The sequence below is a fragment of the Grus americana genome, chromosome 1 (assembly GCF_028858705.1).
Source record: "Grus americana isolate bGruAme1 chromosome 1, bGruAme1.mat, whole genome shotgun sequence".
In the NCBI taxonomy this organism is placed as follows: domain Eukaryota; kingdom Metazoa; phylum Chordata; class Aves; order Gruiformes; family Gruidae; genus Grus; species Grus americana.
This window is the reverse complement of record NC_072852.1, coordinates 14181170-14207711: the sequence shown is the minus strand read 5'-3', so window position 1 is coordinate 14207711 and position 26542 is coordinate 14181170. Positions and strand designations below refer to the sequence as shown.

Below are 26542 nucleotides of genomic sequence, written 5' to 3'. Positions count from 1 at the left end.
AGGCGGGGGGAGCAGGGGGTCGGCGGGGGGGCCGGGCCCCGCCGGGCCGCTTATCCCGCCGCACGCCGCCACCGCCCCGGAAGCGGTCGCCGGGCGCCTCCATGCGCCGGCTCCTGGCAACCGGCGAGGCGAGGCGAGCGGGGCCCGGTGCTCAGGCCCGAGGGTCGCTCCGGCCCGCCGCCCGCCGCCATCGCCATGCTGCGGGGGGCGCAGGAGGGGCAGGTCACGGCCGTCACCAGGGCGCTGTCGGCCGGTAGGTACCGCCGGCCCCTCAGGCGGGGGGGCGGGAGCGGCCCGGCCGTGGGGCTGCAGTCGGTGCCGAGCCGGGGCCGGCGGCGCGTCGAGGGGGACGCCGGGGTGTCGTTGCCGGGATCTCCCGCTGCCGCCCGTCCCGCCGGGGCGCAGGGCATCCCTCTGCCGCTGCTGTCAGCACCGGGGCTCCCCTGGTTCGAGCGAGTGCGTGATCCGGGGGAGCAGCCCCAGCCCGCGGGCACCTGCTCGGGCGCTGGAGTTGCAAACCCCTCCGCTCCTGCGGAACCTTCCTGTTCGCGTGGCTTTAATGCTGCCCTCTCCACGTGTTGCGTCTGCCTCCGTGCTCGTTTCGAGCCAGCGAGCGAGCAACAAGTCTGGTGTCGCTGCCAGGGGGCGTGAGCGGCCTGTGGCGGGGAGCGGGAACCCGCGGGAGATCCGTCCGAATTTAATGGTGCCGCCGCGGTTCTCTGTTACCAAAGCAGGGAGGATATTAAACGTCATTGATCGTGTGCGTTCCTTTAACTTGAAGTCACCTTTCAACACTTGAAAGGCGCCGTCTCATAGGGGTGTGTGCAATCTTTGAAGCTGTCCGCTGGTTTTAGAGCGAGCTAGGAGATTTGGCAATCTGTAGCCTTGTGTGATGCAGTTCTTTCATGGGCTTTGATGGGGTTTAGTGTAAAAAAGGAGGGAAAAGAAAAGTAAACCACAGAAGGTGAAGTTGCTTTTATGTTTTTGCTTATAGCATCAGTACTCTGTCAAGTGGAACCTGTGGGAAGATGGTTTGAAGCATTTATTAAGAGGAGAAACATAAATGTTTCTGCCTCTTTCCAGGAGCTAGAAGATGAGAAGGAACTTTCTGAAGAATCAGGGGATGAAGAATTGCAGCTTGAAGAATTTCCTATGTTAAAAACCCTTGATCCAAAGGACTGGAAGGTATTCAGTTGATACAGATTAGTGTATTCTTGCCAGAAATGTCCTGTCAAAGTTATCTGCCATTCCCAGTTGCTAAAGATCCTCTTCCTCCTCCCCTCCCACATCCATCTGAATTGGTTTGTGTCCCTCAGCATTATAGCTGGGTTTGTATGTTCTACGCATAACCAGTTGATGAGGGCAAACTCACACACGCATCAGGATAAGATCTTACTCTTGGACTGTTGTTTTACTGCTTGTAACCAGTGAAAGTGTCTCTTCTCCATGTTACCGCCTCCCTTATTCTGGAACTCTGTTAGCACTCTTAATGTTAAAGACAGCAGTTCAATTTTCTAATAATTGAACTTTCTAGGATCCAGTGCTTTAATCTAATTTAGATTAAGCTACTTGAATTTCTGTAACAGCAGCTTACTTTATTGATATTTGGTTATTCAATAATTATGACTTTTACGACAAGTGTTTCTATAGTCTTTTTCTAATATTTATTGAGAGAGGGAAGAATTCTGCCTCTTGCTTTTAAAAGACTGGAAGGAGAACTGGTTTTCTGCATATTTTGTGTTGTGGCTCTTTCAGTCAGATTTATCAGTGTTTATTTTTTCCTCAGAATCAAGACCATTATGCAGTTCTTGGGCTAGGAAATATACGATACAGGGCTACTCAGAAACAAATCAAAGCAGCTCGTAAGTACCTTTCCTTCATAAGCACACCTGAAGAAGATGTACACAACTGTTGCCCACATGAAAACGCATACGTGTCATGAACAAGCCTTTTACTGTTTCACAGACCTAAAAATGCGCGCTCTTTGATTTGTGTTGTTTACCAGCCTTCTAAATTCACATCACGGCTTTGAAATCCCCAGGCCTAAAGCTAGGGAATTCAAAAATTTCACCGACTTCACATCGCAGCTTTCTTGCTGGTGTTTTTGTCAACCACCTTGAGACTATAACTGTATTTTCTGCATTTTTGAGTCTGCAGCCAGGCTCAGTGAAAGGCAGAGAAACACAACTAGTCCCTGCCTGCGTATTTCACTAGGTTGGTACCTTGAAGCCCCCTTACAGTGGTTAGCTGCCGCGTTAATGCTGGTGAATGTTTAAGTACACTGCTGTTATCGTTCTGGTTAGGCTGAGCATTACATGGGAACGGAGCAGTAGCTTTTGAATTTTCAAGTAACTAAAAGTTACTTGGGCCACTGGAAAAACTCAGTTTTGTTCTTTGGTCATTTTACCATGTGAAAACTGTACAATTCCTGTCACTGGATCTCTGTGACTCTTTTTAATTAAGCTGTTAAAAATGTAGTGTTAGGAGGTTAAGTTTCCTTAACGCTTTGGGTGCGTAAACAACAGAACTTGAAAGTGCCACTGTGCAGCTTAATGATATATTATGGGCCTGTGTCTTAAATCCTGACACAATTCAGAGGTGTGTGCAGGTGATTGGGGGTGTTTTATGGTACTTGCATATGAAGGAACAACATGCTGGGCTTCAGAACTCTTTTTTCTAGAAAGCAATGCGACCAAGAGTTGACTTTGCAAGAAGGATGAAAGTATTTAGTGGAGGAAGATTTAAAAGCACTCTGAAGATTGTTCAATAGCCCTTATGAAATAAGCTGATGGGTTTGAGTTGATCTTGCGAACAGTTGCCTGTATAACTGTCCTGGTGTGAGCGGAATCACTGTCCCCAGTGCAACCACAGATGTTCCCAAATGAAAATGGGTGAAAATTAGCAAATTAACAACTTGTACAGGAAATTACATTGCCTCAGGTACGTGTTTTCAGCAGTGCTGCTGTGGAGCCTGTGCTAATATAGCATAGAGCAACACCTATTCTGGTGATGATTAGCGCTCTTACTAACCCTGCCGAGCAAGAACTGGGGCATCTCTCTCTTCAGGATCCTAACAGCACTCAATTATTACCTGGTGGTATAGAGATGGGAGTCTCTCTCACCAGTATATACAGTCCTTTTCCTGGTTTTAACAGGGATTTGATTTGTTTCTCAAAGGGCAGGTTGCTGTACCTACTTGCATGATATCTTCTCTCTGGTGTTTTATAGTGAGCCAAGAAGGTACATTTTATGTTCCATGATAATGTGGCTAGACCTTCTGGCAAATAAGTCAGTTTAAAAATGGGTTTTACTGTTTAAACACCAAGACAACCTTTAGTAGATACTCTGTATGCATTAGTTATATCTACCTAGGCCTACGTAGAGAGAGAACTTGATCACTAAGTCTTGTGTGTGTGCTTAATGTTATCCACGGGTAAGTGCAGCCATCTTCACAGGCCATTTCATTTCATGCTAAACTTCATCTTGCACTGTGTTCAGAACTTGCATAAAGGAATAGAATACAGTTTTTATCTGAAAGACTTTGCTTTTCATTAGAAATAACAACTAAAATTACATTAATTATTTTTTATTTTTTCAGTATGATTGCACAGAGAATTGTACAATCTTGCACAATTAAAGTCCTGAAACTGCATTGTTTTTTGAAGCTAACTATACGCTTGCAGTTACTGAAGCACTTTGCTATGCATAATATTAGAATAAGTCCCAGAAAAATCAGTACTTCTTTAGCTGATGAAAGTGGAAGAGTGTTTCTGAGTTGTGGTTATTTTGTGTCCCAGCAAAGATTAAATAATTTTAGTTCTGACAATAGTGTTAAATCAAAGAAAAATCATTAACTCATATCTGGTTTCTTCCTGATGTTTTTGGGGGTGGTGTTTTATTTTTTTAAATTTCTTTTTTTAAGTATCTAATTAGAGAAATGTCAATTGGAATTAATGTATCACTTTGTAGCTTGTGAGAAGTAAACTGTTGATGATGAAACGTTTCTAATGTAATGCATCTGTTTGGTAGATAAATCCATGGTTTTGAAACATCATCCAGACAAGCGAAAAGCTGCAGGGGAGCAGATAGGAGAAGGTGATAATGATTATTTTACGTGCATAACTAAAGGTAAGCAATTAATCTCTTTTATCAGATACTCTCTCAATCTACTCAATCTGAAACATATTTGTAGTGCTTTATTAGGCTTTTAAAGAATTGTCAGTTACTAAAAAGCCAGAGAAGTTCTTTTCCATTTTAGAAAACTGCCTCAATAAATGGAGATCACAGTGATATAACTTCCCTCTGGGTAGAAGCAGTCTGGGGATGCGGCTGATGGACGTTTGTCTGCCATGCCACTTGGTGACAGAGCGTCACCACTTGTAGCAGCATATGGGACGACAAACCACTAGAGGTAGCCACGTACCTGGGATAAACTGGTGTGCTATCAACTGTTACCCCTAGGACACCACCAGTAGTGGGAACACCCGAATTCTAACGTGCTCGCTCTGCCAACAGAGTGTCTGTTCAGTTGATGGAGGGTATCAGTTGCTCCAGCTGCTTTTTTTGCCCACAGACAACCAAGTGAACTGAACTGAATGACGTTTCCCTTCTTGCCTGTGGTGACCTAGAGCACCACTGCTGGCCGATTCCAAAGCCATAGGGAGTGTTCTAGGTGTGTGACTTACGCCGCTAGAAATGCTTTGCAGTTTGGCTTTTTTGTTTATTTTAAACAATTATTTTTTTTACACAGTATGGTCAGGGCAGGGGGAAATCTTGGAATTTGTGTGTTCTAAACTGTCTTCTTCTGAGTGTCTTCTTCCAGTACTAGTTAAAGCGTTAGATGATATGTTAGACAAGTTAATGATTTTTTCAGTCTTCTTTAGAGTTGTACTAAAACGTCTCAAAAGTAAACAAACACAACAGTTTGTTGAAACCAGATTTCTTTGAGATCTCATTCACAGTATCACGGGAATTGTGACTTTCTTTCGATTTGAAACAGAAAAAAAATCCTAACATCTGAAAATTGGTGGGGAAACCTGTTTCCTATCTGTTCTAATAATTTACTAACCTTTATGAGAGCATTGGGAAAGCCATCTTCAAAGGGAAATTAAGGTCTTCAAGCAACGTAGAATTGCAGGCAAATGAAGTTCTGCTGCTGCCTAGTTAGCCAAAGGAAAATTTTTTTCCATAGTTTCAGTCCTGTCAGAAACTGGCAGATATTTATAATATGAACACCTGAGTTCAGGAATATGCTCTGTGTTCTACATGCAAGGGGCAAAGTATATTTCCCCTTCTTAACTGCCTACAGTCTAAGTTCAAGAATAAACAGAAAGGAAAGCACAAAGCGGCATGGAAGAGGAGTAATCCTTCCAAGCAGTAGGGAAGGGGAATCTGGAGTAGGAGCAAGTGGCAATGGGATGGAGAGAAGAAACTTGGGAAGGCAGGTGTGTGTAGGTGGGATTCAGAGCTGGGTCTGACCAAGGAATGAGTAGGAGATACAGTGCCCACGGAACTCAGGGATTGCTTTTACTCCGTGCCTGTCTTAGCAGACTGTTTTGTCAATTCATCTGCAAGGAACTGGTGTAGGGTAAAAACCTGAAGATGTCATGCCTGAACTCCCAGTGCCTGAACCAAATTTACATTTTAAATGTAATCAGGTTTGTTACATCGTAATGGTTAAATGCGCTGTTTTTCATCAACTTTTTCCTCCTACTTAAAGAGGAATTGACAGCAATGCTATTTGGTGTCACTAAAATAATTAAATATCAAACTGTACAGAATGATAGATCCAACACAGATCTGAGAACATATTTTTAAACATTAGAACTTTTTCTGTAATATTCCCACCTTGCGGGGAAGACTCACTTTAGTCTCATGTTTTATGTCTGGTAACTTTTTTTCAGCTTATGAAATACTATCCGATCCTGTGAAACGACGAGCATTTAACAGCATAGATCCTACTTTTGATAACTCTGTACCTTCCAAAAGTGAAGCAAAAGAAAACTTCTTTGAAGTTTTTTCACCAGTTTTTGAAAGAAACGCCAGGTAAGCTATGTCAGACTGCCTCTGCTGTTGCTGGAGAATCAGCATTTGCAAACTCTTCTGGCATTGTGTTTGTAACAGTTGTGATTTTAAGGGATGCTGGGACATGCATTAATTTGCTAAAAATGTAATACAAGTAAAATAGTGCAGTCTCTATTATTTCATTTTTAAAATAATCTGAGCTGTCACACTGGTGGCATTGAGTTTGACCCATGAGATTTAAAAAGTCTGTTCTCAGTTCCATATTATTTACTGTCCTTTTTGTACAACACATTGTTTCACCTTAAAATTATTTACTATACCAAGTGTGTGTATGCTACTGACTAAAAATTCCTTTTTTTATGATTTTCTTATGAGGGTGAGACATTAAGAGAAGACAATAGTTATGTTCACAATTTAGCTGGTTAAAAGAGAAGATAAATGTAACTATCAATATTTGGTGGTTCTCTCTTAAGGTGTGTGACTTTTTTCTCATTTGATTCATGCTTGCCAATTAATTTTGTATTAAGGCTGTCACAACAGAAGTCTATTTCACCTTCTACCTGTATGAAAAAAAAGTGGTTTATTGTGTGAGGCACTTTATAATGCATTCTGAACAGTCCGTTGATTATTTAAAGTAGATTTATTGAATCTTTTATCAAGTATTCCAGAGATGCAGACCTGGATCTGTGGTTGTCAGATGGGTTGTTCCCTTCTCTGCTTGGAAATGGATGCTGTGTCATGGAGTAACAAATTCTAGAGCCTACAGAAGATTCCCCTCTTTGTAGGGAAAAAACAGCATGGAGGCAGAGCATGCATTATTCTGTCGTATTCCATTAGAGTACATGGGAAACTTCCCGTAGCCTACCACAGAGCCGAGTTATTCACAGAGCACCTTTTGTCCACTTTCTGTAAGCTTCTCTACCAGGAGATTGTGCGTGGAGAATCAAATATCTACAAAGATAGCTTGTGCTGCATCAGGTCTCCTTGTAGGCACACCAAGCTCAGGCAGGAGGATTTTGCTTTTCTGGGGGAGCTCCCCAACAAAGGCCCAATCTGGAGGATGTTTAGAAGGAACTCTTCTGTTCTTTTCCTCTGTCGTGGTGCCCCTCTGTGTTGGTGGGAGGGAGCCTCTGATCTGGTATTTTGATTCTGTACTTAACATGTGCCATGTTATGAAGTAAGATTATATATACTATTTCATTAATATATCCATTTATTTTCAGGTGGTCAAATAAGAAAAATGTTCCTAAACTTGGGGACATGAACTCATCGTTTGAAGAGGTAGATGCATTCTATTCATTTTGGTAAGTTAGCTGATACCTCAGTTTCTAGTCATAGTATTCAAGACGTGCAATATAAAGGGCTCGCAGACCCTTTCCTATGTAGGTTGTTGGCTGTGGTCTGTTCTGACCTAGTGATGTCACCAAATTACCCCACAGCTGTTTGGCGCATTCCACAAACTGAGCTGGCTTTCTCCCAGCTAATGCATCCGCGTTGTAAATTCACAGTTACAGCGGGAGCTTCTGGCAGTTCTCTGACCACAATGGCTGTGAACCAAGTTGCCCCACAGACTAGAAGTAGGGTTCATCTCGCCTAACTTCTGTTTTCAGTGGAGGTGTCTACTAGGTATTTAGGCTCCCCTAGTTAGGGGAGGTCTGTCTAGGCCAATAAAGTCAGTAGAGTTTATGGCTTGACTCATCTGCTACATATGGATGCTTATATAAAGACTAAATTAATTTCTTTTTGAACTCTCCAGACTGTACTATATCTCCACAGCCTATAATGGTAGCTTAGACAACTGCACTGTAGACATTTAGAGCCGGTGAGACTGATCCCATCCTAAAATATGCTCTGACCTACACTACAGATAGATGTCAATCATTGCTTTCAATAGCATCTTGCATTTTGACTTAACACTGTGGAATCATTGTAGGTGCAGTATAATTGTACATTATATATTATAAATTGTAAATAGCAGTATAATTGCCTACAAAAACCTAATAGTAAAAGAAGTAGATTATTTGTAATAGTTCTGCTGTTTGTTGGGGGGTTTTATTCATTCTTGTTTGGTTTTACTTATTTATTTACTTTAGGTATAATTTTGATTCCTGGAGAGAGTTTTCCTATTTAGATGAAGAGGAAAAAGAAAAAGCAGAATGGTATGTAAGTAAAAAGAAATTTGACAGGCGACTGAGAGATTGGTACAGCAAAATTTTCCAACTTTCTATTAGACTGTAAGTAGTAGGAAGAACGGTAGCCAAACTACAACTGAATTCCACTCTCCCAGCTTAGTAGTCAGGCACAGACTTGAACCAGACTGACTGTGGGCTTCTCTTTGTCTTATTTGTGTAATTGAAATAGTTCTTGCTTGCATCACAGAAGTGTTTCTAAGGTGCTTTGAAATGTGTGTTCATTTAAGTTCAGACTTGCAGTTCCAGCAAGTCCCAAACACAGATTGAACCTGGAGCCAGAACAGAGGATGAGTAAGCAGGTATCATTTCTCTCTCCAACTATTCATTAAACTGTGCTGAGACAAGTGATACTTTCTAGAATTTGGAGAGATTAGTTCTGATGGCTTGATGTTAATAAAAATTCTGTATTTGTTGATGTAGTGATAGTTGCTGAATTACTCAGACCATGTTGCCGTTGGAAAATACATTCTATTTTTATCCTTTCTACAGTTATAAACACGGAACGTTCAAGTTAGAGCACTGAATCATTTAGTCTAACACATATTTCACAGGACACAACCTTTCACTTAGTTATCCTTGTATAACCATAACTTGCATTGTAGGAACCTCTTCCTCCGCATTTGAATAGAAATCAGTTTTGTAGTTAGATTCAGTGGTTAGCTTCCTTTGTGGCTAAAAATGGCACTATATTTAGGCTGTAGCTAGGCATTCATTCCTCTTCTCTTATGCCTTTCCTGCTATTGCATTTTTTGAGCCTTTCTGGACCCAATGTTCTCTCTCCTGTGAAGGTTCTGTGAAGGCAGTGTAATCAATTCCATACCACTTGTATTTTTGATAAATTACATGGATTAATCTCTAGGCTTCACATTGGAGGAAGGCTCTTGAATTATTTGCATAGCTCTTTTTTTGTGTTTGTTCCTGTCATTAGTGTCCTTTTTTAAAAATGTTGAGACAAATGGTACATAGTATGCTGTACTTAAGAGAGAGAACTACATTCCAGCTTCTGTTCAGATGATCGTGTTTCTTGTTATCCCTTGCCAATGGTGCTGTTGCTCCTGTTTTAAACCTTCAGCCTACTCCTAGTAGTCTCCTGCTGTTATGGGGATAATTTTATTTGTTCTGAGGTGTATTGTTCTGTATTTGATTGTGTGGGTGAGGATATAGACTCCCACTAAAAATTTGCCTCTTTCTTGACAGCACTAACAAATATTTTCAGATTAGTCAGGCAATTTTTAATCTGTTTCACCTGAGCTGTATTTTAGGGGAGTGAATCCAGCATGATTTTACCAGAGTGTTACGGTACTTCATAGAAAGTGTTCTTTCTGTGCATATGGGTTTACTTGACATGACCTATATTCTGTAAAATAGAGATAATTGACGTTTATTATATTGCTGCCCAGCAATTTCAGTTGTTTTGCTTGGGCTTAATGTTAGGTCAACAAGTGGATTTCATTTTGAAAATAAAGTCCATGATCTCATTCCCTGCAATGACAGATAAGCAGCTTGTTTTGTCAGGTGTTTTGAAGGTTTATGTAATTGTGTAAATGCTTAGCATTTTTGACATGAGCTTGGGGCCTGGAACTTCACTTTCTGAAGTCTATTTTTGAATTTTCCAGAGAAGAGCATCTGTGTGGGGAAACTTTAAAAAAGTTTCTTGTTGAATTTCTAACAGACTGACGCTGTAGAGTATTAGCACTGAACTATGCTTTCCCTTTTCAGTCGAGACGAAAGGAGGTGGATTGAAAAACAGAACAGAGCTGCCAGAGCATTGAGAAAAAAAGAAGAAATGAACAGAATTAGGACACTAGTTGGTGAGCATACAAGCTGCTCTTTTTTTTTAAAGACAGATTTGTTAACTAACAGTGGAAATCTCCTGTTCGTCTTTTGTACATGATGCATGCTTTCTTCTGCCAGACAATGCATACAGCTGCGATCCCAGGATAAAGAAATTTAAGGAGGAAGAAAAGGCAAAGAAAGAAGCAGAGAAGAAAGCAAAGGTAGAAGCAAAACGAAAAGAACAAGAGGCAAAAGAAAAAGTAAGTTAACTACTTTATTTGGGTTGAAAAACCCTGGTTCATTCACACCTGCTTCAGCTTCTAGATGTGTCAGAAAGCTACTGTTAGAATTCTGTTGGGGTTTAAAGCTGTGTCGGTTTTGATGCCTGTGCAACAGGCAGTGCAAGACTGACAGCCTTTTGAGAATGAGATGGAAACAAGGAGCACAGATGTGAAACAAAAAAACTGCTATAGCTGAGTTTTGTTATTGCATATGCTTCTTCTGGTTTAGAGGCAGTCGAGTTCTGTGGCCTGCTTTCCTTTTTCATAAAATGGATACAGCCGCTTGCCTTGTGCGTGTGGTCTGTGAATGGCTGATTGGTATGAAACACGTTGAGGTAGTATAACATGTTTGATTAATATTAACAGTTTGGAAAAGATGGCTCTGAAAACAGTACTGGGAATCACAGGGAACTGTAAGCTGCTAAAAAATTACTTAAAAGACAGTACTGGAGCACTGCAAGATTTCTCCTACATCACTATTAACGTAAAATGTTTGATCACTGTGTTTTTCCAAGCTATACTCTTGGGGCTGGCATAGGAAATCTCATACGCTTTTATATCTTCATTGTAAAAGAAGTCAGGATTTATAAACTGGGGGTCCTCTTAGCAAGTATTGGAATTAAAGGCAACTGGTACATGCTTCATCATCTCCCTCAAAATTCTTGGAAAACAAAATATTAATGTATTTAAAAAAAAAACCCCACACAAACAGCACATTTTAATACTGAATGACCCTGTAACAGTGTGACTTTGAGGTTTTTTGTTTGTTTGTTCTTTTGATTGCAGCAAAGACAAGCAGAATTAGAAGCAGCACGGTTAGCAAAAGAAAAGGAGGAAGAAGAAGTTAGGCAACAAGCATTAGTGGCAAAAAAGGAAAAAGAGATACAGAAAAAAGCAATCAAGAAAGAAAGGCAAAAACTGAGAACAACATGCAAGGTATTTAAATGTTATTATAGTGAAATACAGGTTACATCAGTGGAATTGCTATGTTTGCTTAGATCAGACCCTATCACATGCTTGCTTGTTCTTATGGCTGGAGATGGGTACGGGAAATGGGTTTACTAAAGAGCAAAATACTAAACCACATACTTATCTCATGGTTTTGAGTTATGAGTGAAGCTGGCCAAATAGGTCAAAACACAGCAGTGGCTGAAGAATGCTGTGTGTTAAGCCTTTGTCTGGAGGAACAGGACAATAAAGTTCAAGAACTTTGTAGAACATGTATTTCTGCTTCCAGAACTGGAATTACTTTTCTGATAATGAGGCAGATTGTGTTAAAATGATGGAGGAGGTGGAAAAGCTTTGTGATCGTCTTGAGCTAGCAAGGTAAGTTTTCCTGCTACTCATTTATGCTCGTTTTGATACCCATCTTTCTACTAGCTATCCGTTGTAACTTAATAATTTATTTTTAGTCTGCAATGCTTGAATGAAGCACTTACATCCACAACAAGGGAAGGAGGAAAGGCGGCTGTAGTAAAACAGGTAATTATGCTGAGTGTCAAATCAGAATAACAGAATAATTTGATTTGTGACATCTACATGACTGAATCAAAGTAAGCTGCTGTGGAATCCTGCCTGTTAAACATGACCTGAGTTTCCCCAGGCACACTGGATCTCTGCCCCATTTTACATAGTGCAGTTCACAGCTGGTGAAATAACCACGGCCAACTGAGAAAAAAATACATATTTTTAATTAATAAAGGACACAAAACCTGCCATTTGTACAGTATACAGAAACAGCAGAGGAATTTAATTTTGCCCAACAACAGGTAGCAGTTACCTAGAGGGGAAGGAGGGCAGTCTTAACCTATTCTGTTATACAAGAAACATCCTGGTCTAGCATCTGTGACCTGGGGCTAGGTCCACAAAAGGAATTAAGTGCTGCAGGCTGTAGGCACTGAAAGGGCCAGTGGGTTGGATACCAAAGTATGGGAAAAGCGAGACACTTGTGATCAAGATTTATAAAACTCAGGAAGGATCTGCCTAAATTTGCCAGCAGGGAAAAGCCATCTGGACTAATAAGGCTGAACCCACATCCTGCAGAAAGAATAAGGTGCACTCTCTCATCCACTTTGGATTCACAGCTGTGCACTTTCTTTCCTGGTGGGGAAGGTGATCTGTCCCCATCCCAGGGTCAGGTTTACTCATCAGACAAGACTCAAATTGCTCCTGTTCTACATGGGACTGAATCCAATCTCCTAGTCTCCAGGAGAACGTTCCAAACACAGGACAGTCACCTTTCTGTTAAAACTGTTCCACTTTTGCATTAATAAAAAAATCAGATCATTTTCCTTTTGCCAGGAAGATCTTATTATGACACAGAGAGAAACCTATTTTGGGCATCCTGCCAACAGTTGCAGGTGCATAGCTTTTTTAATATTGCTAAGACTGGACTGGGCATACCGAGAAGCAGATACATGAACGATATGTCACACTAAAGTCTCAAGATGTGATTACAGTTCGCAAAGATGTGCGATGGATAACTTAAGTCCTGCTGAACTGCTTACTAACAAACTACCCATGGCCATCAAACCCTGGCTAAGCACTTAATAACTAAAATCTGGGTTGTTGCAGTTAATCTGAACTTAGTACAACCATAGTAACTGAGAATTTCTGGCATAACCAGGCTTAGGTAGCAGTCAGGTTGGAAGACTTGGAAATCAGTGTATTCAACATGGATGTTTAACTGTCCTCACTAGTTACTTTAGGTTCTTAATACTTTTGTGGATCTGTCCCCGTAAGTCACGTGTTAGCCTGGATATTCACACTAGATTCAGAAGCATTCCTTAGTTCTAAGAGTGTTCATTTAATTTCCTATTGAACTTGTAAGGGATTCCTGCTGTAGCTCATAATCTGGGATGGCCAAATTTATGCATGGGATGGAGGGAAATAAAACTGGAGCAGATAAGCTCCTCCATTTCCTTATGTATAATGTGCAGAACAGAAACTAAGCAAAGCTCAAGGCTCAAAGCAATTCCAGAGAGAGGGAGTTTTTGTCACTGCAAAACGTAAAAATAAATAAACAATGCTTGTTTACAATCCTTCAGATAGAAGAAATAAATGAACAAATAAGGCGAGAGAAAGAAGAGGCAGAAGCTCGTATGCGCCAAGCAACAAAGAGTTCAGAAAAGTCAACCACTGGTGGTGGAGGGGGAAGCAAAAATTGGCCAGAAGATGATTTGCAGTTGTTAATTAAAGCTGTGAACCTCTTCCCAGCAGGGACTAACTCAAGGTACTTCTTGGGTTTGGTGTTAAAAGCCCTATTAACACTTTGTAATTAAATAACCAGAATACAACTTATTTTCAGACCATCCTAAGTATGATGTCAGTAGAAGGACTCCCTAAACTTCCTCCTTTTCCTTGACTGTTGAGTAGGCTGTGGTTTGTCTTCTCTTAGTACCACGCTCTGTGTGTCACTGGAGTTAGCTCTGGCCCTGTACCTTGTTTCCCCCCAAACTTGGGCCTCAGTCCATCAGCAAGATTGTGCTGAGGCACGTTTTTGCAAAGGGCTTACTACAGGATAGGCTCCAGTCATTAAAGCAGGGAACAAAACCGGAACAGCGACCATGGTGCAGCTGGGTAGGAATAGGAGTGTGTAAGCTACTTCCAGTAGTTCCACAATGAATGTGAGGCTGGTTTCTCCCCTACGCAGAGGAGGAAAACAGTTGGCGATGCGAGTTAAGTGCCCCAGTTCTCTTCAGGGAAGAGCCAGGAAGAAGGAAAGGCTGGGACTCACAGAAGGCAGCACTGGCAATCAGCTTACTAATAAGCATTGAGAACAGGCACATGCCTTAACTCCTGTTCTTTCCCAGGAGCGAAATGCCTTCTTCCACTTAGGATTCACAGATTTGAAGTCTGCATTACCAGATTTGGATGACTGCTTTAAAAAAACAAAACAAAAAAACCCCAAGCTGTCATAGTCTATGGAGATGACACGAGTACCCGTTTCTGCACTGCAGCTCAGCAGTCAGGAGTACTCACTGAGAACACAGGCCTAGATACGATCCTACTGTCTGACCAGGTGCAAATATTCCCTTCCATTTTCTAAGAATGCACCAGGAATAATTTTGGGGCTAAGGCTGTTTCAGCTCTCTCCTGTTGACACCCCTTTATCTGATGTTTAGGTATTCTTCTGGGGGACAGTGGACAAAGGGTTAGTAACTTAGCCCTTTCAGTGCAGCCTGCAGTATTTATCTCTGAGGTGTTCAGGGAATTCAGGAAAGCAACAGCTGAGCAGAGTTTTGAGGATTAGAGGTTTGTACTTCCACACCTATATTCTACCTCATCCGTTTTCTGTATCGGAAGCCAAGAAGTTCACCCAAGCTGACTGAATTCTTAAGGAAAACATTTGCATTTAGTGACTGAAAGCTTTGCACACCATGAGAGTTTATATGTATTTAGGTATGATTGAACTTGTTTAGGAGTTGATAGAAATGTGAACCGGAGCTTGTATGAAGATAAGCTATTACATAATATGCTGGTTTACTCTTTCTACTCTTGTTTTAGGTGGGAAGTTATTGCCAATTACATGAACTTGCACTCTACTACTGGAATAAAACGAACTGCAAAAGATGTCATCAATAAAGCAAAGAGCCTCCAAAAGCTTGGTATCAGTATTACCTTATTTTTATAAGATGGTCTGCATGCTTCTGTATAGCTTGATTTTCTTTGAATGGCATTGTGTTTCTATTATGAGAAAATCCTCTGTATGTCCCCCAAAAGAAACGTAGTTCAGATTGGAGATAGAGGAACACTTATGTGTTTCAGTATTTTCACCCTAACAGCTGTTGTTTAAGTCACCACCTCATGAGTGACTCTCAGCAATTCTCTTCATCTAACTTGATGCACAGATGTGTTGGCCTCCTGCATTGCCTAGGCTCCTCTACACCAAGAGAGACAAATGGGCCTCTGAGGAAGCTCTCTACAAAGGCAGGCATCTAGAATAAATGGAATTGATGAAGCTATAGAGATACTTTAAAAAGATGGATGGGATTTAGCACCTGAGTAAGACACCTACATTAATGTGGCTCATCTCCTCTTGTAAATGGAGCCTAGAGAGCTCTGCAGTAAGTTCTCAAGGAAAACCAAAACATTCCGCTACAGAAGAAAAAACAAAAACAAAACAACAAAAAACCCCAAAGTTTTCAGGAGGTTTCTCCATTCCAAACCACACACCTGAACCAAACTTCCCCAGTGTTCCTGTTGTGCCACAGCCCTTACTTAAGAGAATAATTCTTCTTGATTTCACTGAAGCTGCAGATTGAGGCTTAAGCTTATATGGAGGAAGTATTCATTTGAGCAGTATAAACCAGGATAGGGGTTGGAGAGCCTGACACTTTGAGCAAAGATGTGGGGTTTTTTAACTACCAACCTCTTTACCATCATTTTAAAGGAAGCAGGAATTAGGGTTTTTTTAATAATCTGCTACACAATGTTTTTATTATTACATCTGGCTTTAATTGTGTTGCAATAATTATTCTATCAATGTCTGTTGCCTGTAGACCCTCATCAAAAAGATGATATAAACAAGAAAGCGTTTGACAAATTTAAAAAAGAACACGGTGTGGTGCCTCAGATGGACAGTGCTGCCCCCTCGGAACGATTTGAAGGTAAAGGTGAAAAGGGACCCCTTCTTGCAGAGTTGTCTCCCCTGTGCATCTTAGTAAGAAAGTAATCCAGAACTTAAGACTTGCTTAAGAACAAACTTAGTAACTTACAAACTTACGTAGCAAGAAACAAAGTGATCCAGGCTCTGTTACTGGCTATGATGGTTTCTGGTACATGCAGTATAAACCACAGTTAACTAAACAGTGACAGTCTGAAATGCTTCCTGGTGAGGCAACAGGTTGTCTGAGATCTGTTCCTCAGAGGGTGCTACATTTTCAGGTAAGAGTAGGCCTGAGGGAATGCACCTGAGATACAGGATCACCCTACAGCTAAGCTTTGGTCTGCTGTTAAATCCCAAACACCTCCCATCAAGTTTCCTGGACACTTGCAGGCAGCCAGGTGTTCCTTACTGAAACACAAAAGGAAAAGCTACGTTGCTGCCCTAAGGATGTGGTTTCACAGGGCAGCTACTGTGATCTAACACCCAGCTGACAACAAAAGATGCTGCCTTCTAACTTCTCCGTGCTTTAAAGATCCCAAGGACCACTTGTCCAGTCACTTTCAGGGTTGCTTTTTTTTCTTTCAGGTTTTTAGTACCAGGTAGCCCTTAGGTCAGACTAGTTGTATCACAAAACCACAAGGATTTTAAATCAACTGTTTTTTTACAGCTATCACGTAGACTAATTTTTTTTCCTTACTGTCATTTTTGCATTTAAAAACAGGTTCACCTTTAGATTCATCCCCTTGGACTACAGAAGAACAAAAGCTTTTAGAACAAGCATTGAAGACTTATCCAGTAAATACTCCTGAAAGATGGGAGAAAATAGCAGCAGCTGTTCCAGGCCGGTCAAAAAAAGACTGCATGAAGCGATATAAGGTAGGGTACCTCACCTCCTTCTATGGTTGTAATTAGCCCAGGTCTTGTTAGAATCCTTTGCTTTTGCTACTGCTTTCCCTACCAGAGACACTACCTGACAACACCAAACTAGCACAAGAGGGAGTCTAATGGGAAACTTTTTTGTGGCTCAACTGCAAAATACCAGAAAGGACTAAGTTTTCCTCAGAGAAAATAGTGGCTCTGGAAGCTGGGAAGGGAAGCCTGTCTTGTGAAATCTGGCTGTCTTATAATTTGACAGCAAGCTCTTGTAGATGGTAAAGTCCTATCCCTAGCCTCTTGTAGATAAAGTTCCTGCTACAGAGGAAGTTGATGAGCATTGACCTTCCATTAATTTATTTGTTTCTAAGAGAAATTGTTTTAAGGTATTAAACTGTCTAGATGTTGAAAGCTAGAGTGTTTCAGGCTGAATATATGTAGTGTTCAAAACCACAGCATTGTATACAAGTTCCACATTTAGATGAGTATTTTCTTTTTTTTTTTTCCAACTCTCCAGGAACTCGTTGAAATGGTCAAGGCGAAGAAAGCTGCTCAAGAACAAGTGATGAATGCTACTAAAGTCAAGAAATGACTCTTACTGACAATCTTTTGTTTTATAATAAAAATGCAAATACTGTACATGTTTTCCTTCCTTAATTATACAGATACACAGGACTAGCCGGTTCTTGAGTTTTTGTCTTCTCAAATGCATGTCTCCAACTCTAAAGCTTTAAACAGGGGTGGAGCTGGTTTTCCTTTGTTTTTTTTCTCAAAAGCTCAAACATACTGAAAGTTCTTGTTATTCACTACTCACGAAGCCAATACATGCCACTGCAGATTCTATTATACTCTGGAAGTTGTTCAATTGGACCTGGAAGTTAAAGAAAGTTGGCCATGACACATGCTAAACTGAAACAAATGGGTATGGAGGGGGTATGGGAGGGTAGGGAAACTTATACAACATACCCACAGCTGCAACTGCAGGATGCTTATTGTAGATGTACTTTGTGCAAACTTCTCTGATAGTCTGGGCATCAATAGCCTAAAAGGGGTAGAGACATCTTTGTTACCAATCTCATCTAAAAAAGTATTCAGAGCCAGGATCTTAATTTTGTATAAGCCAGGGGAAAAGGCAACAAAACAGTTGAAAGTTTTCTCAGTTGGAACCAGTCTAACTTCCGTATTGTTACTTCCTGTAGCAATTACATTTCTTAAGGGCTTAATTTAAAAGTTGCAACATGAGTGCTGCTTACTTCAATTCTTGCCTCAAGTTCTGGAATTGGGATTCGGCGCTTATAACACAGCATTTGTCTTCCAATGTCTTCACAGATTGGCGTGGACCCTAAAATAGGGGAAAACATACTTCAGTCATCAGCATACAACTCCACTAAGAATATAAAGCTCTTGTTAAGTCTCACCATCAAGTTGCAGCAACATATTTGTCTTTAGAAGATTTTTCGCTCGAGCTACTTCATTTTCTGTAACACTTGTGCAAAGTCTTATCCTGAAAAATAGTTTAAATCCAAAGGCATTACAGAACGGTAACTTGCAGCACACAAGATTGCCTGTGATAGAGAGGTACATACACATTAGTACACCTACAAGGCACGTCTTTTCTATAGACTGAGCCAGTAAGAGAATTTGGTATGGAAACAAGCCATACAGGATGCAAAGCAGCAGCCTAAGTTTTTTGGAAGCATATCAATATACCCAAGAGCAAATTTTTCCCCTTAGAAGAGTTGTATTTCATTTTATTAAATTAGTATTTTGAGCCAAGTGTAGTCCATACTTCCTGTCTTGAGAATAGCTGTTGCTAAGATAGTAGGAGCCAAACAATTACAGATAATTAGCCCAGAAGGCAATCCAGTAGTCTTGACTCTTGGTGAGATAATGGTTCACCACACTGCATACGGAACATTTCACTAGGACAGGGGGGCACACTAGATAACACATCCTTGTCACAGGAATGGTTCGTATCCTCCCTGCAGCAAACAAACAGCTAAAATGATGCCATTTTTCTCCACAAGTTTTTTTTACAAAGATCTCATGGAATAATGGTACATGAGAAGTGATCTGCATGATTAAAGAAACTAATTTTTAAGTTCTCTTTCAACTTGTGTTTCAACTTCACCCAGTTTAAATCAGTGCTCTTAAATAACATACGTCTGTTTCGAATCACATCTGCAGTTCAAGCATTACAGTTGCACCTATGGACGTCTTTTCAATTTAGATTTAAGCCTTATATGAATGAATATTATGCAGAATCCCAGGTTTCAAAATTCCATATATAACAGCTCACCTACCTTGTATCATTTAATTTCCCTATGTACTCACTAGAGAGAGCTCTATGTAACACCACCACCTGGTACGGCATGTGGGATAGAAACTGCAGAAGGGGTAACCACTAATGGTGTTTGTAGGTAATTGCACATTCATTATTCTCGTTCATGAATATTTAACTCTTTCAGTTGACAAACATGCAGTTCACGGGCACCGTATACTGACTTAGTGGTATTCCAAAAGATCTGACACATTTTCATAACTCCTGTCACTTGCAAATAAAAAAAAAAAAATCACTGCCACATTTTCTTGTACAAGGAATGCTATTATATTAACTACAGTTACTATTTATTCTTCCAGGATAGAAAAAGAAAACCAAACCTAAACCTTAAGCTGTTTACTCCAAGTAAGGCTGCCAGAAACTGGCATTTGGGACTCTGCACCAAGTGTCAAAGTTTAGAACTTGATGCATTTGTTTTTTTCCAGGCAAGCCTAAGCAGAGAAACAAAAATATTCTCTTTAAATGACTGGTTTGGGTTTTTTTTTAATTGTATTTCTCCACTGAAAACAATCTTTTTAGAGAAAGAGCTGTTAGCTTACCATTCTCTCTGAACAAAGTGCACCATGTCCTGTATAGTGGATGGCTCACAGACCATATAGAGTCCCCACAGCCCTGTATCCGTGTAGCAGGTGTTGAAGGACTGGAAACTGTGACAGAGGTTACCATGGCAGGCAATCTGAGCAAGTTTACTGGATAAATTCTGCTGAGGCAAAAGAAAAATATATTATTTTATTAAGTATTTTGAATGCCTACTAAGTCACCTCCATGGTCTCCTGTTTTCATTTCAATGATGACAGAACATGCAGTAGTATCACAGGCTCCAGCAGAAGCTATGATGTTAATTATCAGCTCTTCATCTCAACAGTTTCTTTCCTTGCACGTAATCTCATGTTTCCAAGTAACAGCCCAGATTTAAGTCAAAATCATGAAGCTACTTAGGCTCAAGAAAGGGACAGTTACTGATACCCACAGGTTCTGATGACATACAGGCATGAAACATTCTACTTTCCGTGAGGGCTGGCAGATCTCAAGTCACCTCTATCTTGGTGGTTTAGAACCACTTCCTAAGATTTTCCTAAATATTGGGCAACAAATTCCCTCAGACTCACAACTGGATCCCCTTCTCCTACTCCAATGAAGGACCTTCAGAAATAGCTATAAAGCAGCAGTAACACCATCAGATAGGTTTGAATGGGTCTGTATTGGCAGTACCCAAGTCAGAGATCTCCTCAGCCCACCAGCCATTAAAAGCAGGAAGGTGTTTGCAGGTTCACTCACCACGCCTCCTCCAAAGGAACGATCCCAGTTACCTATCAGGGTATTGGCAACCATAAGTGGGATTGTATCTGGGTGCGACCAGCCAGCTGCTTCAACAGCTATCGCAATGTGCGCCAAGGGCATCTTGTCATCTCTTATACGAATCTAGGGGAACATATGAAAGTAGCTGCAGTACAACCTGTACACGGTAACGTATATGGGAAGGTAAATATGAGACAGGCATTTCCATCACATCTGGATTAAAAAGCATGCACATAAAGAACCAAAAATTAAAGCATATGAAGCTTTAACATCAGCCTTAACTAGCCTTAGTTATGAGAAATTTAGCTAGTTTTTAATTTTAAGTTTAACAAAGTTAACTAGTGTGTCATTTTATGACAAATAGCAACAAGGAAAGCTGGTGACTTTTCAAAATCTGAAGAGCTGGGAATAGAACACAAATGCCTCGGTTCTCTGCCATATCCTTTAAATTAGTAATTCCCAACAAGCGGAAATGCTCCAACACCACATGCAAGGGGATAAAAGGGAAGTAGCAGCAGGGTAAGGGAGGTATTCCTCCAGGAACTGATGAAGCAGAAAAAATGGCGGCAGTGAGGCTTGTCCAAGAACAGCTGGGAAATGCTGCTTTGGAAAGCAGCTACTCCAGTGCTCACTGGGGGCAAGAAACCTTTTCATCTGCTGAGTCTGTGGCTGAGAAGCTCTCTCTCCTCAGCAGAGAGCGATGTCTCAGTTGTGCTCACAGGGGATAAGGGCCAGCTCAAAAAGCCATCTAACAGCTTACCTCACTCCCTGTGAAGTTACAAGGTGGCAGGGGTGGCAGTCCTCCTTCTGGAGCAGATGGCAAGTTACCAAAGTGGCACTTTGCTAGGTCAAGCAGCTCATCATGAGAGACCCCTGAACAAAGATATTTCCCATACTTCGTAACGTTACTCTGTAGACAGTTAATTTCAATTGCTGTGCAGTTTAAAGACTCAACACAAGCGGTAATTTATTGTTCCCCCTTTTAATGCCACACTTCCAGATTCTTCACACCTCCCTGTTATAAACTAAGATCATCATTATCACCCTCCTTAATTCTCTTCGGTAGCCTTCTATAAATATTATACCAAATCAAGCTGTTTGCTCTCAATTTCAAGCCTTGATGTTACTTCTCTTTCTCTGCTTTCCTTGCTACTCCCCTTTTCACATCAAACCCCTTCTAGGCCCCTCTTTTCCTTCCCACATGGAAGAATAACCTTGGCCTCCAAGTCACTTCTAGTTCCTGGTTTAAGAATGCTTCTGGAATATTACTGAGGGGAAAGGGAACAAAAGTTCAAAAGGTACGAAGGCACAAAACATGTAGGGCTAACAATGAACGTCCAGGACTTACTGAACAATGGGTAATTCATCATGTTCTTCCCAGAAACTTAAAAGACCATGGTTTTAAGCATAGTTTCACGTGATTCAGGGTGAATATCTTGTACTAACCTCCAGCAGCAGCCAGGACCATTCGGGGTCCTTTGTAATGTGTTGTTATGTACTCTACCAAGTCATTACGGTTTATGGATCTAGAAACAATCAAGGAAACATCACTACTGAGTCAGTAAAGTTTATTAGAGTAAGAAGAGCTGAACATATAGAACAATACAAAATCAAAATAATTGTAAGTTCTGCTAATGCACAGAGCTGTGCATAGAGGCAGAAAGCTAAAATAAGGGTGAATTCCTAAAAAAGGAAATAAGAACTTGATACATTTTGCCTTCCCAAGCTCTTCAAGCTTCCTGAGAAGGAATGAGAATTACAACTCGGGCGGAGGCAGGATCCACTAATGATTTCATGCCAATCTGAAAACAGCACATTTAGCAGTCTCCTGGTCTGCACTGGTATAAATGAACACTGAAAGAGCAGTGCAAACACAATTGTATTTACAATAATGTCTAACACCTGACCGATGGGAAAAAGGAGCATTTCCAATTTTGTGCCAGATGCATTTTTAACAAATGGGAGAAAAATATAGCAAATAATGAAGACATGCAGTAGACAAGTTCACATACCCTTTGATGCCTGCATACAGGGGAATTAAGGCAATAGCGGAATTCTTCTTACCATTATATTCAGTGCAATTTCAGCTCCCTTCCAGGTAAAATGAAAACTGACGCTGTTCCCTACATTTTTAGATGAGTCTTTTCAATATATAAAAGTTAACGCGCAATTAAAGATGGCCACAAATTTAGACATACTTGATGTTTTCAGTGGGTCCCAAAATTGTCCGTCCTAGGGCTGTCTTCTGATAGGCTGTAGCATGAAGGTAATCAAAGACAACTTCTTGTAAATTGGTTTCAACCTCTTGCATCTCTCGAAGTATAACTCCTCGCTCGCGCTCAATCTCTGCTTCTCCCAATGTACTGTTCTGAATTATGTCAGCAAGAATTTCCACAGCTAATTGAAAATAGAGATGGTAACAGAAAGCATATTTTCAGACTACCAGAAAAATCTGTTTCCAAAAGTAAAACCCACCCCAAAGACCAAGTGGCCCAAGACTTGCTAATAAGATTTGCAAGGGGACAAAAGACTTGCTCTGCAGGAAGGCAGAAGCCCAAAAGGTATTTTCTTTTGGGAATCTAAAGACAAAAATGTGTCAAATATCAACTTCCCTGCTGACATTTTCCAAAGCTCTCACACTCCTGTGAAGCTCAAGAAAGGACTTTTCACCCAGGAAGGAAGGGACTGTTATGCTGCAAAAGCATCATTCTGTGTTGTCTCCTTGGGAGCTGGATAAGCATTTTGTTCTTTGCTGCTTTTCTGATGAATGAAAGCGGTTACCTCTTGGTAAGTCTTTCGAAAAAGCCTTTGCATAATACACGGTTTGTTCCCTGGATGTATACGCATTCAGATGAGCTCCCATGTTCTCAATCTCTAGTTCAAGGTCTAACTGAGATCTCTTTTTTGTTCCCTGAAATAAAACAATAAGAAAAATCAAACCAGACCCTTTAATTCACCTACTCATCATTACTACTTCTTGTCTGGAAAAGTCAAGGCCAAGAGACAGAGTAAGTCTTCTGGAAAGAAAACTGGCATACTAATCTCTCAAAGATTGAAAGTCAGATATAAATCCTACTATGCTCCCAAATGAAAATAAAAAGCTGGCAAAAGGTGGACTATGAGTCTTCTAAGAATAATACAAGAAGTTAAAACTGCGTTAAAATTAGACCTGTGTTACTAATCTATAGTTGTGTATCAGCTACACAGAACTAGGACTTTAGCTTCATTTTCTAACAGAAACCAATGTCTAAGTTGTCCACTTTTTTTTTTTTCCCTCCTCGATTTGGAAAATTTATGTGTATGATTCTGACAACGTTCTCATCATTGATCTATAAAGATAAATAACTTAGAAATCCATTGCAAACTTCTACATCAATACTCATACTCACCTTGAATGCCATGTGCTCAAGGAAGTGAGCAGTTCCATTGTTCTTCTCATTCTCATACCTGCTTCCAGCATCAATCCAAAGTCCAACCTCATTGAGTGAAAAAAAAAAAAAAAGTAATTTTACCAGATAACAATGCAGCTTTGCTGTTTTTGTGTATGAACTACACTTAGATCTTCAAGACCTATTTTTAAATGGCTTTTTCCTTAAATGAAGCAGGTTTTCAATAAAAACAAAGTTCTGATCTTCACAAAAAAATCTAATCACAAATCATTTACAAAAGCCTTTAGACTTCTATCTCCTAGCTTAAGTTTTAAGAACAACTGTTAATAAACATCAACAGAATGCAATTTAGTTCCACAAGGAAACAAACACACACGAACAGTTACAAAAAAATCTTCCCTTTACAAGTTACCTACTGTGCATGTTGAGAGTCCAGAGTCTTCAGAAGCTACCTGCAAGCCGTTTTCCAGAGGACTCACTCTAGTTTCAGGAACGTTTAAGATTACTTCTGTTGCTGCTTTGGAAGCTCTAAGCTTGCCTGTTCCAACATGCACACACTGTAAGGAAAAAGCATCAGTCACACTCAGATTGTTAAGTTATATCCTAGGATGATCTTCTGAAAAAATATATTCCTGAACTTAAACATTAAGTTTGTGGATCTTCTATAAAGCATGCATTTCAAAAGAAAAAATCAGCACTGATTTATTTGCCATTACTTCACATCAGGGATGCATTAACCTGACTCAGAAGAAAAACATGAAGATAACCAAAACAGTAGACTGCATCTGCTTCTCTCTGATCAAATGATCTGACAGGAAAGCATGTTACTAACATCAGCCAGCCACCCCGAGAGCCACTCTTGTTTCCCAGTTCTGCCAGAAAGAGCCTGCAGGGCCTTGAACATATCCCTTAACATCTGGAATTTTTTTGGGTACCTGCTTTCTAAAGTGAAGTGAGGTATCGTCCAAGGGCCTATGGCCAGGACTGCAGATCACAGTCACCCACTTTTCAGAACAGGGACAGATATTGGAATTGCCACCTTTTATACAACCCTCTGGCAGTTAAAGCACATTAAATCAGAATGGGGTAGAAAAGAAGGGAAGATGAAGGTTAAAAAAGAAAAAGGTTTATTGCACTTTTTCAACATCAAGAAATTTAAGTATATATCCCAAATGCATACTTTAAGCAATAAGCTATTTAAAAAAAAATTAAATCTATCAAATAAACAAAGATTTCCTTCACCATGTGACTGCCCTAAACATGGAAGTACAAAATCCAGCTCTCACCCACTCATCCTGGAATACCAATAGGCTTGATCTCTCAAAACTCATGTATTTTAGGATTATAGCACAATTCAAGTTTGAAGAGACCACAGGAGGTCTCTAGTCCAACCAGTTTGCTCGGGGCTTTTTGCAGCTGGGTATTGAAAATCTCCTGGGATGGTGAGAAACTGCACAGCCTCTCTGGGCAGTCTGTTCTGCTGCTTCACTGCCTCATGGGAAAAAATGGATTTCATACATCCAGTTTTGCCTCTCCTGCTTCAACTTATGCCCACTGCCTCTTATTCTGCCACCATGCCCCACTGTGAAAAGCCTAGTTGTGTCTTCCATAGGTACTGGCAGGCTGCTGTTAGGTCCAACCAAAGCTGTGTCTTCTCCAGGATGAAGCCCTGGATTCTCAGCCTCTCCTCACAGCACACATGCTCCAGCCCGCAACCATCTTGCTGCCCCTCCAGTTCACTATGTCCTCCTTACACTGAGGAGCCTAAAGCTAGCTGCCACATTCTAACCACTTGACAAGTGCAAACTAATAATTTCCTTTGATTTACTGGCCATGTCCCTGTTTGTTCAGCCCAGGCTGCTTGCCTACATGCAGCCTGCTGTCCTCCTGTATCCCCAGGCTTCTTCCACAGAGCTGCTCCCCTGCCAGTCAGTTCCCAGCCCAGGCTGTTGCAAGGGATCATTTTCACAGCTAGCCTGCATTACAGTGAAGGAAAAACTGATGTTTGAAAACAAAATCTCCCTTTCCTGCTTTTAGAAAGAAAAGCTTAAGTTTCAAACTGGGAGGATGGGAAAAAATGACAGAAGGGGAGAGCTCTGGGATCAGGGCCTCCAGGCAGCCTCCATCTAACCACTGAGGAGAAGGAGGGATTAAGCTTTCTCTGAGCAACCCTGCGGTGAGCAGGGAGGCCCCGTGCCGGGGTGGAGGCTGCTGCTGTCCCTCTCCAAGGCATCACGCCCCAGTCGCCGCACGGCACCACTCCGGCTCCCAGCCGCAGCGCCAGCCCCGACGCCAACACCGCGGGGGACGATATGGGGTTCCAACGGCTCCAGGGAGCAGGTAGCAAACCCTGGGGGCTGCCGCGCCTGGGCTTATCCCCCAGAGCGCAGTGTCCCGCCGAGGGGAGATCGCCGCGGCCTACCACCTCAGGCGGGACGAGACTACAATTCCCGCCATGCACCGCGGCAGGGCGCCCGCCCAACACCACCCCCTCCGCCGCCGCGACTACAAATCCCAGCGTGCACCACACCTCCTGGCCTCCAATCCTCCCCACCCCTGTTGCGGCAGCCAGAGCACCAGCGTCGGGAGCTACCAGAGCGCTTGGGCTCTCGGCGACTCTCTTCCCTTCCCCGCTCCGCCGCCTACCCGGTCCCCTGAGCCGGACGCTCGCGCAAGGCGAGAAGACCAAGGCAGGAAAAGCCGCCGAGCCCCTAAGCGACCGGTAGACGCAGCCATCTTGGCGAACGAGTAGGCGGGGC

General features: G+C 41.5%; 2 protein-coding genes across 5 annotated transcripts; one reads left to right on the top strand and one right to left on the bottom strand.

The window, feature by feature from the left end:
- Window positions 1-83: 83 nt before the first annotated feature.
- DNAJC2 (DnaJ heat shock protein family (Hsp40) member C2) lies at window positions 84-17393 on the top strand. Of its 3 annotated transcripts, none has more exons than XM_054801070.1 (17): window positions 84-253; window positions 995-1185; window positions 1787-1862; window positions 4030-4128; window positions 5904-6045; window positions 7248-7328; window positions 8118-8183; window positions 9936-10027; window positions 10131-10252; window positions 11060-11209; window positions 11511-11599; window positions 11686-11755; window positions 13321-13505; window positions 14780-14880; window positions 15775-15882; window positions 16603-16757; window positions 17272-17393. In XM_054801070.1, exons 1-17 carry the CDS (start codon window positions 196-198, stop codon window positions 17344-17346), a joined length of 1860 nt encoding a protein of 619 aa, XP_054657045.1. In that variant the 5' UTR covers window positions 84-195; the 3' UTR covers window positions 17347-17393. The 3 variants fall into 3 exon arrangements, with proteins under 3 accessions (XP_054657045.1, XP_054657048.1, XP_054657054.1); XM_054801073.1 differs by having other exon boundaries at window positions 121-253; window positions 1084-1185; XM_054801079.1 differs by lacking the exons at window positions 84-253; window positions 995-1185; window positions 1787-1862 and adding an exon at window positions 1909-2940.
- Window positions 15682-26542, bottom strand: PMPCB (peptidase, mitochondrial processing subunit beta). 2 transcript variants are annotated; one of them, XM_054801092.1, is made up of 13 exons: window positions 26430-26542; window positions 24200-24340; window positions 23784-23870; window positions 23176-23305; window positions 22593-22791; window positions 21841-21920; window positions 21155-21267; window positions 20374-20517; window positions 19635-19795; window positions 18173-18258; window positions 18008-18096; window positions 17721-17796; window positions 15682-17625 (listed from the first exon to the last, which is right to left on the bottom strand). In XM_054801092.1, the coding sequence occupies exons 1-13, from the start codon at window positions 26517-26519 to the stop codon at window positions 17561-17563; spliced, it is 1461 nt and encodes a 486-aa protein (XP_054657067.1). In that variant the 5' UTR covers window positions 26520-26542; the 3' UTR covers window positions 15682-17560. The 2 variants fall into 2 exon arrangements, with proteins under 2 accessions (XP_054657067.1, XP_054657059.1); XM_054801084.1 differs by having other exon boundaries at window positions 17511-17625; window positions 19635-19798.